General features: G+C 37.2%; 1 protein-coding gene across 2 annotated transcripts in view; it reads right to left on the bottom strand.

Annotated features, from left to right (window-relative positions):
* Nucleotides 1-352: 352 nt before the first annotated feature.
* Nucleotides 353-19,107, bottom strand: part of LOC129033391 (zinc finger protein 682-like) — a 31,289-nt gene continuing 12,534 nt past the window's right edge. For both annotated transcript variants that reach the window (XM_054481899.2, XM_054481908.2), the window contains exons 5-6: nt 18,721-18,816; nt 353-4,064 (exon numbers count right to left, since the gene is read on the bottom strand). In XM_054481899.2, coding sequence (XP_054337874.1) covers nt 3,028-4,064; nt 18,721-18,816 — 1,133 coding nt within the window. In that variant the 3' untranslated portion in view covers nt 353-3,027. The remainder of the gene's footprint in view (nt 4,065-18,720; nt 18,817-19,107) is intronic.

Here is a 19,107-nt window from a genome sequence, read left to right as displayed (position 1 = left end):
AAATAATGGGCATCCTTTGTTTACTGGCAAAAATAGCTGCCATTTATTCCTATGCCTAATTAGTATAACTTCCTAACAAAGTTAACATTATTTATGTTCATTTAGTTGTGGGACACCAAAAGCTAATTTCCATAATGATCTTAATGTTACTTAATATGAATGAAAATGTGACAGAGGCTAGGAGATGGGGTGAATAAAAAGAGGGGAAATGTTCTTCAAAGTGTACCAAGTTTCAATTAGGAGAAATAAGATTTAGTGATCAATTGCACAGAATGGTGACTATAATAAATAATGTGTATTTCAAAACTGCTATAAAGACTATTTTCAATGTTTTCACCACAAAAACTATATAAGGTTATAGACATTAACTTGATTTAATAATTTTACAATATAAACATATATCAAAATATTACACTGTAGACAGATATATACAACTATTATTTTTCAATTAAAAATACAATTTTTTTAAAATTTAATTTTTCTTTTTCAATGAATCTTTGATTTCTTCACTTTAAACTCTTAGGTAGTAAGCATACAAATGTTTAATGGCTTAGAATAGTACCTAACACATTATATGAGCCAAATACTAACTACTCCTCCAAACTATCTTTTTTCGTAGCATTCTTCAAATGCAAGATTATTCTGTATATCTTATTAAAATTTATTTTTCTGTCTTATCTAAATATTGATAAAAATAGAAGGTAGGCCATTTGCCTGCTTCATACATTCCAAAATCAAAGGGCAGTTTTACTAATTATTTTTACATTCAGTAACTCATTTGTCTCACACAGTAAACACAAATATTATGTAACAGAACTATATTCATATTCTTCATCCTAAAAATGGAGAAAATTTTGAGTTATTTATTGATTGTAGTACAGGACTCATTCTCTATTTTTTCAAATTATTCCATGTCAAGTGCCCAAAATATTGTTCATGACATACTATGAAATAAAAAATACTGATAGAAATGGATTACAAAAGTAAACTGAAAGAATCTTATGAATTGTTTCATTATATATAATAGAATATACTTATATCCATATAACAAAAAAATTAAATCTTTTTAGATAGAATAGCTGTTATGAACTGCTTAAGTTGTACATTTCATCAACACTTAATGAAAAACATCAATTTCTCACAAAAACTTCAAGCAGTAGAAGAGGTAACATTTCTTAATCCATCTATTAGCCAGTAATACCATAATACCCAAATGAGACAAAAGAATCACAAGATGACTATGAAATAACATCCTATTTAGACACAGAAATTCTCAGAAATATTAAAAAAAAAGAATACAAAAAGGTATAAGAATGATTACATACCATGACTAAGCAGGGTATTTCCACAATGCAATGTTGGTTTAATATGATACAATATTACTTGAATAAAGTAAAAATGTAATAATTTAAATAGAAAAAGTTTGATAAATTCAACACCTATGAATGATAGAACACCAAGAAAACTATTAGAAGAAAACTTCTGAGACCTGCTAAAAGGCCTCTATGAAAAACCAAAATTGGCCAGGTGCAGTGGCTCACACCTGTAACCCAGAACTTTGGGAGGCTGAGGTGGAAAGACTGCATAAAGCCAGGAGTTCAAGACCATTCTGGACAATATAGGGAGACCCTATCTTTACAAAATATTTTTTTAAAAAAATTATCTGGGCATGGTGGTGTATGCCTGTTGTCCCAACTACTCAGGCAGTTAAGGTGGGAGGATCACTTGAGCTTAAGAGGTTGAAGCTGCAGTGAGCCAAGATGAAAAACTCCACACCAAAAGGTAATATACTTAATGGTGAATGACTAGGGGCTTTATCTGCTAGTTTGAAAACAGGACGAGAATTTCTACTTTTACCACTATTCACCATTGTACTGGAGGTATGAGCCAGAAAATTATACTAGAAAAATCAATACAATTCTCCAGATTAGAAAAAAAGTGGAATAGTCTTTTATTGCCATAATGTTGTATTTTAAAAGTATAAGAAATTCATTAAAAACCTACTTGAGGCTGGGTGTGGTGGCTCATGCCTGTAATCCCAGCACTTTGGGAGGCTCAGGTGGGCGGATCACAAGGTCAGGAGATCGAGACCATCTTGGCTAATATGGTGAAACCCTGTCTCTAATAAAAATACAAAAAATTAGCCGAGCATGGTGGCGGGCGCCTGTAGTCCCAGCTACTCAGGAGGCTGAGGCAGGAGAATGGCGTGAACTCAGGAGGCAGAGCTTGCAGTGAGCCGAGATCTGGCCACTGCACTCCAGCCTTGGTGACAGAGCGAGACTCTCTCTCGAAATAAAATAAAATAAAATAATAAATAAATATAAACCTACTTGAGCTAATAAAGAAGTTCATCAATTCCACAAGATCAACATACAAGGTTAGACAGTACTTTTATATTATAGGAATAAACAAAATAAGAATTAAATTAAAATTTCATTAATAGTATCCTAGAAAAAAAAATTAGAAACGAACTTAACAAAATAACTGCACATACTATACACTGAAAATTATTTAAAATGCTGAAGGAAATCAAAGAGCTGAATAAACTGAGATATACTCAATATTCAAATATAACAATACTGAATATGAAGATCAAAATACCCAACAGATTTATCTACAGATTCAATGCAAATTCCAATGTAGCTTTTCTTTAATATAAATTGACAAGCTCTTCCTAAAATCCATATAAACATGTAAAGAAAATCAAACACACAAGAATTCTGAAAAATAATAACAAAATTCAGTAACTTACACTCCTGACATAAATTCTTACTACAATGTTACAGTAATTAAACAATATAGTACTGGCATAAGGACAGATTTATGTAGACCAAAAAAAAAAAAAAACAGAATTAAAGTTCCATTAATGAACAAATTAATCTGTGGTAAAATTATTTTTTTCTGTGAAAGGTGTTTTGACAGTCATTATATTTGTAATTCTTTAGTTCAATATGAACTCTGGTCCTGAGTAAGACATGAGCAGGTATTAAAGGCTTTGCCACATTTTTTACATTTGTAGGATTTTTCTCAGGTATGAATTTTCTCAGGTACATTAAGGTCTGAGCAGTGGTTAAAGGTTTTGCCACATTCTTCAGATTTGTAGCATTTCTCTCTTGTATGAATTCTCTTATGGTTTGAGAGGCTTGAACAAGATATAAAGACTTTACCACATTCTTCACATTTATAGGGCTTCTCTCCAGTATGAATTCTTTTATGTTCAGTAAGGTGTGAGCACCGGTTAAAAGCTTTGCCACATTCTTCACATTTGTAGGGTTTCTCTCCAGTATGAATTCTCTTATGTTTAGTGAGGTTTGAACACTGGTTAAAGGCTTTGCCACATTCATCACATTTGTAGGGTTTCTCTCCAGTATGAATTCTTTTATGTAGAGTTAGGTATGAGAACCAGTTAAAGGCTTTGCCACATTCTTCACATTTATGGGGTTTCTGTCCAGTGTGAATTTTCTTATGTTTGGCATGGTTTGAACTGTGGTTAAAAGCTTTGCCACATTCTTCACATTTATAGAGTTTCTCTCCAGTATGAATTATAATGTGATTAGAAAGGCTTGTGAAGGATTTAAAGACTTTTCCACATTCTTTACATTTGTAATGTTTCTCTTCATTATGAATTGTCTTATGTTCAAGAAAGCATGAGCAGTGCTTAAAGGCTTTCCCACATTGTTTACACTTGTAGGATTTCTCTGCAGTGTGGATTCTCTGAAGTGGAGTTAGAATTGAGGATATGTAAAAGGAATTGTCACATTCTTTACAGTTGGAAGATATCTCTCCAGTATGTCTTATCTTATGTCTATTTAGATTTGATGATTTACTAAAGACTTTCACACATTTATTAAAGTGAAAGATTTTGGTATGGGTAGTTGATAAAGGTTGGTTAAGTCCATTATAACATTCTTTCTGCACCTTAGATTCACCCACACTTTCCCAATCTTTCTTTAAGTGTAAATTCTCAATGCCACAGCTTCCATATCTTCTCAGTATCACTTTTTGAAATGAATCTTTTATACCATGCTCTGGCAAGAAGTCTTGGGTGAAATGAGAAGAAACAGCTGAAAAAAATTAAAATAACGTATTATCCAACTTACTGGACTTAGGTGAATATAATTTAAAAAGCTAATATATGAAATTATACCCAACACACTAGCGAGATAGCATAATAAAATACTACAGGCCCCGATTTTTTGATGAACATAATATAACAAAAATATACTGAACAAAATGCCTTTGTGAGAACTCTAGAAACCATATTAAAAGCCATAGACAAGGGGAAGAAAAGCTTGTTACATTTACCCACCACAACTCTTTCTTCTCCTCAGTACAGCATAATGACTTCAGGAATAAACTCCCAACTCCTAGCTTCTCCTTCAATAGAGATAGTAGTGGCACATATGCCCATACTTTTGATGGAATTTCCAAAGACTAGTTTCTGTTTCCCTTTGAATTAAAGGTTGGTTGTGCTGAGACCAAAGGTAAATAATTGTTATAGCAGCAGAGAGGCTGCAGTACCACAGACAGGCAACAGATTTAGCAAATAATTGATTAGAGAAGAAAGAAAGAAGAAACAAGAGTAAACCTCTTTAACTGGAAATTAAACACAAAATTCCAGAGAACATACATCCTGAGAATAGGTTTGAGAGGCTCATGGAAACCCTAGCCCAAGTCACTTGGTGTCAGACCACCCAGGACAAGGCCATTTTATAAAGATTTTGACAGGTGGCTTTTAGTGCCCAAATCTCAACCAAAGATTGCAACATATACATTAGGGTAACACGGCTCAATCAAAAAATAAATAAATAAAAAAATAAATACCCAGAAATCAACCCTAAAGAAATAGAGATGTAAAAGTTACCTGAAAAATTTGAGATAATCATTTGAATAATGCCCAATAGTAAAACAGGAAAACACACATGAAATTAAGAAAATGAGAAAAGTATAAAAAGAAATAGAAATTGTTGGGCTGAAGAATAAAACAAAAACCCTGACAAATTCTCAAATGTAAAAAAAAATTAAGAAGCTCAACACATTTAAAATAAGATAAACGGGGGGAGGAGCCAAGATGGCCGAATAGGAACAGCTCCGGTCTACAGCTCCCAGCGTGAGCGACGCAGAACATGGGTGATTTCTGCATTTCCATCTGAGGTACCAGGTTCATCTCACTAGGGAGTGCCAGACAGTGGGCGCAGGTCAGTGGGTGAGTGCACCGTGCACCAGCCGAAGCAGGGGCGAGGCATTGCCTCACTCGGGAAGCGCAAGGGGTCAGGGAGTTCCCTTTCCAGGGGTGACAGACGGCACCTGGAAAATCGGGCCACTCCCACCCGAATACTGTGCTTTTCCGACGGGCTTAGGAAACGGTGCCCCAGGAGAGTATAGCCCGCACCTGGCTCGGAGGGTCCTACGCCCACGGAGTCTCGCTGATTGCTAGCACAGCAGTCTGAGATCAAACAGCAAATCGGCAGCGAGGCTGGGAGAGGGGCGCCCGCCATTGCCCAGGCTCGCTTAGGTAAACAAAGCAGCCTGGAAGCTTGAACTGGGTGGAGCCCACCACAGCTCAAGGAGGCCTGCCTGCCTCTGTAGGCTCCACCTCTGGGGGCAGGGCACACACAAACAAAAAGACAGCAGTAACCTCTGCAGACTTAAATGTCCCTGTCTGACAGCTTTGAGGAGAGCAGTGGTTCTCCCAGCACGCAACTGGAGATCTGAGAACGGGCTGACTGCCTCCTCAAGTGGGTCCCTGACCCCTGACCCCCGAGCAGCCTAACTGGGAGGCACCCCCCAGCAGGGGCAGACTGACACCTCACACGGCCGGCCACCAGGTACTCCAACAGACCTGCAGCTGAAGGTCCTGTCTGTTAGAAGGAAAACTAACAGAAAGGACATCCACACCAAAAACCCATCTGTACATCACCATCATCAAAGACCAAAAGTAGATAAAACCACAAAGATGGGAAAAAAACAGAGCAGAAAAACTGGAAACTCTAAAAAGCAGAGTACCTCTCCTCCTCCAAAGGAACGCAGTTCCTCACCAGCAACGGAACAAAGCTGGACGGAGAATGACTTTGACGAGCTGAGAGAAGTAGGCTTCAGACGATCAAATTACTCCGAGCTATGGGAGGATATTCAAACCAAAGGCAAAGAGGTTGAAAACTTTGAAAAAAATTTAGAAGAATGTATAACTAGAATAACCAATACAGAGAAGTGCTTAAAGGAGCTGATGGAGCTGAAAACCAAGGCTCGAATGAAGAATGCAGAAGCCTCAGGAGCCGATGCGATCAAATGGAAGAAAGGGTGTCAGCCCTGGAAGACGAAATGAATGAAATGAAGCGAGAAGGGAAGTTTAGAGAAAAAAGAATAAAAAGAAACGAGCAAAGCCTCCAAGAAATGTGGGACTATGTGAAAAGACCAAATCTACGTCTGATTGGTGTACCTGAAAGTGACAGGGAGAATGGAAACAAGTTGGAAAACACTCTGCAGGATATTATCCAGGAGAACTTCCCCAATCTAGCAAAGCAGGCCAACATTCAGATTCAGGAAATACAGAGAACGCCACAAAGATACTCCTCGAGAAGAGCAACTCCAAGACACATAATTGTCAGATTCACCAAAGTTGACATGAAGGAAAAAATGTTAAGGGCAGCCAGAGAGAAAGGTCGGGTTACCATCAAAGGGAAGCCCATCAGAATAACAGCGGATCTCTCAGCAGAAACCCTACAAGCCAGAAGAGAGTGGGGGCCAATATTCAACATTCTTAAAGAAAAGAATTTTCAACCCAGAATTTCATATCCAGCCAAACTAAGCTTCATAAGTGAAGGAGAAATAAAATACTTTACAGACAAGCAAATGCTGAGAGATTTTGTCACCACCAGGCCTGCCCTAAAAGAGCTCCTGAAGGAAGCGCTAAACATGGAAAGGCACAACCGGTACCAGCCGCTGCAAAATCATGCCAAAATGTAAAGACCATTGAGACTAGGAAGAGACTGCATCAACTAACGAGCAAAATAACCAGCTAACATCATAATGACAGGATCAAATTCACACATAACAATATTAACTTTAAATGTAAATGGACTAAATGCTCCAATTAAAAGACACAGACTGGCAAATTGGATAAAGACTCAAGACCCATCAGTGTGCTGTATTCAGGAAACCCATCTCACGTGCAGACACACATAGGCTCAAAATAAAAGGATGGAGGAAGATCTACCAAGCAAATGGAAAACAAAAAAAGGCAGGGGTTGCAATCCTAGTCTCTGATGAAACAGACTTTAAACCAGCAAAGATCAAAAGAGACAAAGAAGGCCATTACATAATGGTAAAGGGATTAATTCAACAAGAAGAGCTAACTGTCCTAAATATATATGCACCCAATACAGGAGCACCCAGATTCATAAAGCAAGTCCTGAGTGACCTACAAAGAGACTTAGACTCCCACACATTAATAATGGGAGACTTTAACACCCCATTGTCAACATTAGACAGATCAACGAGACAGAAAGTCAACAAGGATACCCAGGAATTGAACTCAGCTCTGCACCAAGCGGACCTAATAGACATCTACAGAACTCTCCACCCCAAATCAACAGAATATACATTTTTTCCAGCACCACACCACACCTATTCCAAAATTGACCACATACTTGGAAGTAAAGCTCTCCTCAATAAATATAAAAGAACAGAAATTATAACAAACTATCTCTCAGATCACAGTGCAATCAAGCTAGAACTCAGGATTAAGAATCTCACTCAAAACCGCTCAACTACATGGAAACTGAACAACCTGCTCCTGAATGACTACTGGGTACATAACGAAATGAAGGCAGAAATAAAGATGTTCTTTGAAACCAACGAGAACCAAGACACAACATACCAGAATCTCTGGGATGCATTCAAAGCAGTGTGTAGAGGGAAATTTATAGCACTAAATGCCCACAAGAGAAAGCAGGAAAGATCCAAAACTGACACCCTAACATCACAATTAAAAGAACTAGAAAAGCAAGAGCAAACACATTCAAAAGCTAGCAGAAGGCAAGAAATAACTAAAATCAGAGCAGAACTGAAGGAAATAGAGACACAAAAAACCCTTCAAAAAATTAATGAATCCAGGAGCTGGTTTTTTGAAAGGATCAACAAAATTGATAGACCGCTAGCAAGATTAATAAAGAAAAAAAGAGAGAATCAAATAGATGCAATAAAAAATGATAAAGGGGATATCACCACCGATCCCACAGAAATACAAACTACCATCAGAGAATATTACAAACACCTCTATGCAAATAAACTAGAAAATCTAGAAGAAATGGATAAATTCCTCAACACATACACCCTCCCAAGACTAAACCAGGAAGAAGTTGAATCCCTGAATAGACCAATAACAGGAGCTGAAATTGTGGCAATAATCAATAGCTTACCAACCAAAAAAAGTCCAGGACCAGATGGGTTCACAGCCGAATTCTACCAGAGGTACAAGGAGGAGCTGATACCATTCCTTCTGAAACTATTCCAATCAATAGAAAAAGAAGGAATCCTCCCTAACTCATTTTATGAGGCCAGCATCATCCTGATACCAAAGCCTGGCAGAGACACAACAAAAAAAAGAGAATTTTAGACCAATATCCTTGATGAACATTGATGCAAAAATCCTCAATAAAATACTGGCAAACAGAATCCAGCAGCACATCAAAAAGCTTATCCACCATGATCAAGTGGGCTTCATCCCTGGGATGCAAGGCTGGTTCAATATACGCAAATCAATAAATGTAATCCAGCATATAAACAGAACCAAAGACAAAAACCACATGATTATCTCAATAGATGCAGAAAAGGCCTTTGACAAAATTCAACAACCCTTCATGATAAAAACTCTCAATAAATTAGGTATTGATAGGATGTATCTCAAAATAATAAGAGCTATCTATAACAAACCCACAGCCAATATCATACTGAATGGGCAAAAACTGGAAGCATTCCCTTTGAAAACTGGCACAAGACAGGGATGCCCTCTCTCACCACTTCTGTTCAACATAGCGTTGGAAGTTCTGGCCAGGGCAATTAGGCAGGAGAAGGAAATAAAGGGTATTCAATTAGGAAAAGAGGAAGTCAAATTGTCCCTGTTTGCAGATGACATGATTGTATATCTAGAAAACCCCATCGTCTCAGCCCAAAATCTCCTTAAGCTGATAAGCAACTTCAGCAAAGTCTCAGGATACAAAATCAATGTACAAAAATCACAAGCATTCTTATACATCAATAACAGACAAACAGAGAGCCAAATCATGAGTGAACTCCCATTCACAATTGCTTCAAAGAGAATAAAATACCTAGGAATCCAACTTACAAGGGATGTGAAGGACCTCTTCAAGGAGAACTACAAACCACTGCTCAAGGAAATAAAAGAGGATACAAACAAATGGAAGAACATTCCATGCTCATGGGCAGGAAGAATCAATATCGTGAAAATGGCCATACTTGCCCAAGGTAATTTACAGATTCAATGCCATCCCCATCAAGCTACCAATGACTTTCTTCACAGAATTGGAAAAAACTACTTTAAAGTTCATATGGAACCAAAAAAGAGCCTGCATCACCAAGTCAATCCTAAGCCAAAAGAACAAAGCTGGAGGCATCACACTACCTGACTTCAAACTATACTATAAGGCTGCAGTAACCAAAACAGCATGGTACTGGTACCAAAACAGAGATATAGATCAATGGAACAGAACAGAGCCGTCAGAAATAATGCCACATATCTACAACTATCTGATCTTTGACAAACCTGAGAAAAATAAGAAATGGGGAAAGGATTCCCTATTTAATAAATGGTGCTGGGAAAACTGGCTAGCCATATGTAGAAAGCTGAAACTGGATCCCTTCCTTACACCTTGTACAAAAATCAATTCAAGATGGATTAAAGACTTAAACGTTAGACCTAAAACCATAAAAACCCTAGAAGAAAACCTAGGCATTACCATTCAGGACATAGGCATGGGCAAGGACTTCATGTCTAAAACACCAAAAGCAATGGCAACAAAAGCCAAAATTGACAAATGGGATCTAATTAAACTAAAGAGCTTCTGCACAGCAAAGGAAACTACCATCAGAGTGAACAGGCAACTTACAAAATGGGAGAAAATTTTTGCAACCTACTCATCTGACAAAGGGCTAATATCCAGAATCTACAATGAACTCCAACAAATTTACAAGAAAAAAACAAACCACCCCATCAAAAAGTGGGCAAAGGAAATGAACAGACACTTCTCAAAAGAAGACATTGATGCAGCCAAAAAACACATGAAAAAATGCTCATCATCACTGGCCATCAGAGAAATGCAAATCAAAACCACAATGAGGTACCATCTCACACCAGTTAGAATGGCAATCATTAAAAAGTCAGGAAACAACAGGTGCTGGAGAGGATGTGGAGAAACAGGAACACTTTTACACTGTTGGTGGGACTGTAAACTAGTTCAACCCTTGTGGAAGTCAGTGTGGCGATTCCTCAGGGATCTAGAACTAGAAATTCCATTCAACCCAGCCATCCCATTACTGGGTATATACCCAAAGGACTATAAATCATGCTGCTATAAAGACACATGCACACGTATGTTTATTGCGGCATTATTCACAATAGCAAAGACTTGGAACCAACCCAAATGTCCAACAATGATAGACTGGATTAAGAAAATGTGGCACATATACACCATGGAATACTATGCAGCCATAAAAAATGATGAGTTCATGTCCTTTGTAGGGACATGGATGAAATTGGAAATCATCATTCTCAGTAAACTATCGCAAGAACAAAAAACCAAACACCACAGATTCTCACTCATAGGTAGGAATTGAACAATGAGAACACATGGACACCGGAAGGGGAACATCACACTTCGGGGACTGTTGTGGGGTGGGGGGAAGGGGGAGGGATAGCATTGGGAGATATACCTAACGCTAGATGACGAGTTAGTGGGTGCAGCGCACCAGCATGGCACATGTATACATATGTAACTAACCTGCACATTGCGCACATGTACCATAAAACCTAAAGTATAATAATAATAATAATAAATAAATAAATAAAAATAAAATAAAATAAGATAAACACAGACCCATAACAAGATACATTATAAGCAGTTTCAAAAAATTACAGATGAGAATCTCAAAAACAGAAAGGGAAAAGCAATGTGTCATCTATAAGCATGCTTCTATGAGATTACCAGAGCACAGCTGTTTCATATACCATCATTCTAGTACTATAGAATTTTATTTTTGTGTATGTGATCACAGGCCACACAGAGAAAACAGGAAACCTGCCCTACTTGAAGAAACAAATCTCTAGAAACTGACCCTTAAAAAAGGGAGGGTTTTGCATGTTTTTGACAAAGAATTTAAAGTAATCATCTTAAACATGTCCAATGACCAAAAGCAGAACACATATAGGTAACTGTACAAAATCAGGTTAGGCATGGTGACAAGAGCAATATGGTTTACATAAAGTAAAATACTCTCCTTATTGTTCATTTAAAAATAAATCCTGGCTATGTACAGAGGCTCACACCTGGAATTCCAGCATTTTGGAAGGCTAAGGTGGGAGAACTGCTTGAGACCGAGTTCAAGACCAGCTTGAGTAACACGGTGAGACTGTCTCTACAATTTTTTTTTTTTTTTAAATTAGCCAGGCATGGTGGTATATGCCTATAGTCCCAGCCACTTAGAAGGCTGAGGTGGAAGGATCACTTGAGCTCAGGAGTTTGAAGCTACAGTGAGCTATGATCATACTGCTACACACCACCAGCCTGGATGGCAGAGTGAAACCCTGTTTATAAAAAAAAAAAAACAAAACAGAAAACCATGCATGAGGAAAATAATACATCAACAAAGAGATTTAAAAAAAGAAAAAACCTATAAAAAAGAACCCAACTAAGCTTGGTGTGGTGGCTCACGCCTGTAATCCCAGCACTTTCGGAGGCTGAGGCAGGTGAATCACAAGGTCAGGAGATCGAGACCACCAGCCTGGCCAACATGGTGACACCCCGTCTCTACTAAAAATACAAAAAATTAGGCGGGCGTAATGGCGGGTGCCTGTAATCTCAGCTACTTGGGAGGCTGAAGCAGGAGAATTGCTTGAACCTGGGATGTGGAGGTTGCAGTGAGCCAAGATCACTCCACTGCACTCCAGCCTGGGCAACAGAGCAAGACTCTGCCTCAGAAAAAAAAAAAAACCCAACTAAAATTGTTGAGCTGGAAAATACACTGTGTTGAAAAATTAACTAAAGAGCCAAAACAGCAGACTTAATGAGGCAGAAAAAACATCAGCAAATTGAAGACATATCATTTATAGATATTGAGTTGTGGAAGCAAAATTTTAAAAATGGAAAAACATGAAGATGGAATATTGGACTTGATGGAAACCATTCAGTAGACCAACATATTCATAAAAAGAGACTTAGAAGATATAGGTGAAAAGTGGTAAGTTATTTTTAAAAAAAGGGGGGAGGGCTGAGAACTTCTAAACTTTCGATGAGATAAAACCAAAATATTACTAAGGATACTTGATCTAAAAAAAATTTACTTTCAAAAATAAGTGAAAAATAGACTTCCAAGATAAAAGCTGAGAATGTTTGCTGCTGCTAGTACAGTCCTACAAGAAATGATAAAAGCAGTCCATTATGTTGAACAATAAAATGATGCTGGACAACATCATAAATTCATATGAAAATATAAAGCTGTTAAAGGTAAATATATACACAGATATAGATTTGTCTAATGTTACATAAAACCAAAAACTCTGTAGAATGTGAAAAACAACATAAATCTCCATAAATCTATTAATAAATGCACAATATAAAATGATATGATTTTTGACATTAATATCAAATTGGGGGATATAAAGAAAAATACTTCTTATACTCAATTGTAGGGAAGCTATGAGATAGATTATTAGAACTTTAAGAAGTTTTATGAACTGTCTCTCAAGGTGATCACAAAGAAAGTACTTATAGAAGTAATGCAAAAGAAAATGAGCAAAGAATCAGAGCATGTCACTACACAGTCAACAAAACAAAAAGGAAGGCAGTGAGAGAGGTGAGAAAGGAAATGAGGGACGACATATCTACAAGGAACAGAAAACAATTACAAACAAGACGGTAATAGTACTGCCATTTCCTTTAGGAATTATTTTAAATATAAATGGATTAAATTCCTTAATGAAAAGAAAATGCCTGAATGGATTAAGAACAAACAAGATTCTAAAATATGCTTTATACAACAGACTCAACTGTAGCTCTAAAGGAGTCAAATAGGCTGAAAGTAAAGAATGAAAAAAATATATTCCATGAAAATAGTAACCACAATCGGGTGGTGTGGCCACAATTATATTATACAAGATACATTTTAAATTAAAAACTGTCACACAAGACAAAGATTGATATAATGGTAAAACAGGCCCATTTACCAAAAATCTTTAACAGTTTTATATACACACACTCCACACACACACACATACATATATATGTATATATAGTATATGTGTATATATATGTGTGTGTGTGTGTATATGGAGCAATATTTACTGCCACATATATGAAGCAAATATTGACAGAAATGAGCTAAGAAATACACAGCAACACAATTGTAGACTTCAAGATTCCACTTTCAATAATGAATAGAAAAATCACATAGAAGATCAATAAAAAAACAGAAAATTTAAGGATTATAGACTAATTAGACCTAACAGACATGTACAGAATTCTCCAGGAAAAACAGCAGAATACACAATATTCTCAATTGCATATTCATTCTGTTAGGACACATAACAACTTACCAGATTTAAGAAGACTGAAATCAAACAATGTATTTTTTTCTAACCAAATCCAAAATATGTAGAAATTAAACACACTGTGGAACATATTCTCGCTCAAAGGTCAGATGATTTTTTTGTTACGATATCAGTACCAGCCAGGCACGGTGGCTCATGCCTGTAATCCCAGCACTTTGGGAGGCTGAGGTGGGCGGATCACAAGGTCAGGAGATCGAGACCATCCTGGCTAACATGGTGAAACCCCGTCTCTACTAAAAATACAAAAAAATTAGCCGGGTGTGGTAGCAGGCACCTGTAGTCCCAGCTACTCGGGAGACTGAGGCAGGAGAATGGCATGAACCCAGGAGGCAGAGCTTGCAGTGAGCCGAGATCGCACCACTGCACTCCAGCCTGGGTGACAGAGCAAGACTCCGTCTCAGAAAAAAAAAAAAAAAAAAGATATCAGTACTAACAGTGATGTACAAATTCAACGTAATCTCTATCAAAATCCCAATGGTACTTTTTTTGCAGAAATATTTTCCAAATCCTAAAATTTGTTTAGAAACTATGACTAGCCAAACACCCTTTCAAAAGAAGAAAAGGATGGGTGTGGTGGCTTATGCTTGTAATTCTAGCACTTTGGGAGGTAAACATGAGAGGATCACTTGAGGCCAGGAGTTTGAAGCCAGATTGGACCCTGCCTCTATTATTAAAACAAACAAACAAAAAAACAACAACAAAAACTATAAAATAAAAAGAATAAGAAGAGGCTTTACACTTCCTGGTTTCAAACATATTACACAACGCTATAAAAAGATAAATATTAATAATTAGATAATGAAACAGAAGAGAGAACCTAGATATAAACCCTTTTGTATACAATCAAATGATCTTCTGCAAGGTGGCTATGACCACACAATAGGGAAAGGAGAGTCTCTTCAACAAATCATGTTAAAAACCGAGTATCTACATGAAAAAAATTAAGTTGGACTCTTCCTTTGCATTATATGCAAACAATATTTTAAAAGGATTCAATGCTTAAACATAAAAATATAACAAAATTCTCAGGAGAAAATATAGAGGAAAAGATCATGACATTGGTCTTTGCACTGTTTTCTTGGATATGATGTCAAATGCATAAGCAACAAAGAACAAAAAAACTGAACTACATCAAACTTCAGAATTTCTGAACATTAAAGGAAACAATTAGTGGAGTGAAAATGCCACCTTAGAAATGGGTGAAAATACTTACCTATTAGATATTTGATAGGAGTTACTGTACAGAATGTATCTCTCCTAAAACTCAGCCCCCCAAAAATAATAATTTGACTTAAAAACAGACAAAGGATTGAACTGACTTTTCTTTAAAAGATAATACTCAAATGGCCAACAGGCACTTGAAAGAATGCTGAAAATCACTATTTGTAGAGAACTGCAAAGCAAAATCACAATGAGATATCACCTCACATCCATCAAAATGGCCACTATTAAAAATGAATGGAGGCTGGGCACAGTGGCTCATGCCTGTAATCTCAGCACTTTGGGAGGCTGAGGCAGGTGAATCACATGAGGCCAGGAGTTCGAGACTAGTCTGGCCAATATGGTGAAACCCCATCTCTACTAAAAATACAAAAATTAACCGGGCATGGTGGTGCATGCCTGTAATCCTAACTACTTGGGAGGCTGAGGCACAAGAATCACTTGAACCCAGGAAGCAGAGGTTGCAGTGAGCCGAGATTGTGCCACTGCATTCCTACCTGGGTGACAGAGCAAGACCTTGTCTGAAAAAAAAAAAAAAAAGACCAACAGAAACTAATCTGTCAAGAATGTGGCGAAATGGAAACCTGTGTGCACTGTTGATGAAAAAATATGACACAGCCACTATTAAAAAACAGTATAGAGATTCCTCAAAAAACTAAAAATGGAATTTCATATAATCCAGCAATCCCATTTCTGAGTATATACTCAAACTCAGAACCTAGAAGATATATTGCAATATTATTCACAAAAGCCAAAATGCAGAATCAACCCTGATGTCCCCCAACTGATCAATAGATAAAAATAAATGTGGCATATACATAAATTGATGTTATTTAGCCTTAAAGAAGGAAATATTGTTACATTGTATGATAAGGGTAAAGCTTGAGAATATTATGTTAACCAAAATAAGCCAGTACCAGTGACAGTGTATGATTCTATTTCTACATAATATCTTAAGTAGCCAAGATCATATAGAAAGTAGAAGGGTATTTGTCAAAGGCTGGAGAGAGAATAAAATGGGCAGTTCTTACTTAAGGAGTACTGAGTTTTGGTTTTGCAAGATGTAAAATTTCTAGCAGTCTTTTGCATAACAATGTGAATACATGTAACGTTCCTAAAAATGTATCCTTAAAGGTGCTCAACATCACCAGTCATCAAACAACTGCAACTCGAAACCACAATCAGACATCACTTCACACCTGTTTGGATGGTGAATATCAAAAAGAAGAGAGATGTGTATTATTCAAGGGATGGACAAAAGCCCTGACTTCACTACTGCATAATCTCTCCACTTAAAAAATTAATTTATAACCTAAATTCATACAAATAAAAAAACTACAAAAGAGATAATGTGGCATATACATAAAATTGATATTATCAGCCTTAAAGGAGGAGATATTGTCACATTATATGATAAGGATAAAGCTTGAGAATATTATGTTAACTGAAATAAGCCAGTACAAGTATTGACAAAGGTGTGAAGAAAAATAAATTCCATATATCGCTGCTGTGTTGTAAATTCATAGAGCCATTAGCAAAACCAGTATGGAGGTTCTTAATTAAAAAATGAAAAAGTAAAACTACCATATAATTCATCAATCCCACTTCTGCATAAATAACCAAAGGAAATAAAATAATTATCTCAAAAGAAAAAAAACTGTACCCTCATGTTCATTGCAGCATTTTTTCACAATTGCCAAGATATGAAAACAACCTAAACGTTTGCAGACACTAAAAATGAAAGTACACACACATACACACACTCTAGAATATTATTCAGCCATTAAAAATAATAAAATCCTGGCCAGGCGCGGTGGCTCACGCCTGTCATCCCAGCACTTTGGGAGGCCTAGGCGGGCGGATCATGAGGTCAGGAGATCAAGACCATCCTGGCTAACATGGTGAAACTCCGTCTCTACTAAAAATACAAAAAAAATTAGCCGGGCATAGTGGCAGGCGCCTGTAGTCCCAGCTACTTGGGAGGCTGAGGCAGGAGAATGGCGTGAACCTGGGAGGTGGAGCTTGCAGTGAGTTGAGATCGCGCCACTGCACTCCAGCCTGAGTGACAGAGCCAGACTCCGTCTCAAAAAAAAAAAAAAGAAAAAAAAAGAAAAAAATCCTGCCATTTCAACAACATGGATGAACATGCTAAGTGAAATAAGCCAGGCACAAAAAGAAAAATACTGCATAATCTCTCTTATAAGGGGAATCAAAAAGGGTTGAACTCATAGAAGCAGAGAGTACAAAGATGATTGCCAGAGGCTGCAGGCAGGGGAAATTGGGAGCTGTTGTTCAAAGAGTACAACTTTCCATTATAAGATAAATACATTTTGGGGATCTAGTGTATAGCATTATGACTGTAGTTCATAATAGCATTCTGTATGCTTAAAATTTGCTAAGATGGTTGTATCAAGTCATCACATTGTACACAATACTTACACAATTTTTATCTGTGAAAAAAATCCACGTTACACACATGTACATATATACACAAATGTATACACACCAACATATATATGAATAACAGTTCCAGTCATACCAAACAAAATTATAAAATTATAGTTATTATAAACTAAGGTAGCAAGTGGAAGGTAAATATACGCTTAGCACTGCTCTAAGCTACCCAAATACACAGCATATTTAAGAAATCTAGGAAGCTGATATGGTTTGGCTGCGCCCCCACCCGAATCTCAACTTAAATTATATCTCCCAGAATTCCCACGTGCTGTGGGAGGGACCCAGGGGAGGTAATTGAATCATGGGGGCCGGTCTTTCCTGTGCTATTCTCATGATAGTAAATAAGTCTCATGGGATCTGACGGCTTCCTCAGGGGTTTCTGCTTTTGCTTCTTCCTCATTTTCTCTTGCTGCTGCCACGTATTTAGCCTCCTGCCATGATTCTGAGGCCTCCCCAGCCATGCGGAAATAGTTAAGTCCAGTTAAACCTCTTTTTCTTCCCAGTCTCAGGTAAGTCTTTGTTAGCAGTGTGAAAACCGACTAATACAGAAGTGAATAGATACACTAAACCACACTACAGCTGAGAATTTGGGGCAGAGTTTAAATTACTAATCTCAGTTTATACTAAAACAATAAATGTTTAATAAAAAATAACAGTTTCTTACATTTAGGGAGATGTCTAGTGTTCTTATAAAATTACTGAGTATAAGTTTCTATAGAATGACATTTAAAACCTCTATAGAATGGGAAATCACAAAGCAGAAAACATGTAACATCTGTTCTGGTGTTCCTGGGATTCTGAGCCAAATCCCACTGCTCTCACACACCTTAGACATAATGCAAAAAGGGAACTTAAAAAATAGCTTAACAAACAGTTTCTCAAAAATACACAGATATTCCTGTGTCCCCAAAGCAATGGAATAACAATCAGATAATACGGTCTGTTCCAAGCTATGAAGAAGACTTTGGTTGTCACTGTCATCTTGAAGAAAGATCACTGAAGGGAAAGTAGAGCCCTAAAAGAAATTCAGAGCATGGGACAGAAGGTGTTCCTATGTGACAGCAAGGGAAAGAAACTCAGGCTTCTCAGAAACCATTTCCATTAGAGCAGAGCTTCTCAAACCACATTTTAAGGTCTGGCTTCCGCCTTGATCTTTGAACCTCTCATCTGTATCATCCACTTCATTTACTTCCACCTACCTGGGTGTCTGGCTACTGTCTCATGTTTCTTCACATCCCAGGGCTCATTCCTTTGCTCTAGACAGGTGATCAGGTCTGGCTTAGAGACAGCAATACCTATTTAAAAAAAAAAAAATTAAAAGGACCTGTTTTATTTTTTAAGAGGTAGCATGACTCTTGCTTGGATTCTCTAATTACCAACCTAGTACTGTGCTCAGTAGAGAAATAAGGAAATAGAAGACTCTAGAAAATTAATCCCAAAATACTGTTTCCTGACAGAACCTTTAGTTTGGAAAGTATTTTAAATTTGTGAGTCCCTAGCTTCACTACCTAATACTACTGAATCAAAAATTGGTGGTGGTAACTGGATTTTTCAGGGTGTGGGCAACACTGTTTCATGCTACTAAA

The sequence above is a fragment of the Pongo pygmaeus genome, chromosome 1, assembly GCF_028885625.2.
Source record: "Pongo pygmaeus isolate AG05252 chromosome 1, NHGRI_mPonPyg2-v2.0_pri, whole genome shotgun sequence".
Taxonomy (NCBI): Eukaryota; Metazoa; Chordata; class Mammalia; order Primates; family Hominidae; genus Pongo; species Pongo pygmaeus.
Note: the sequence above shows the minus strand (reverse complement) of the source record. Positions and strands in the feature narration are given on the sequence as shown.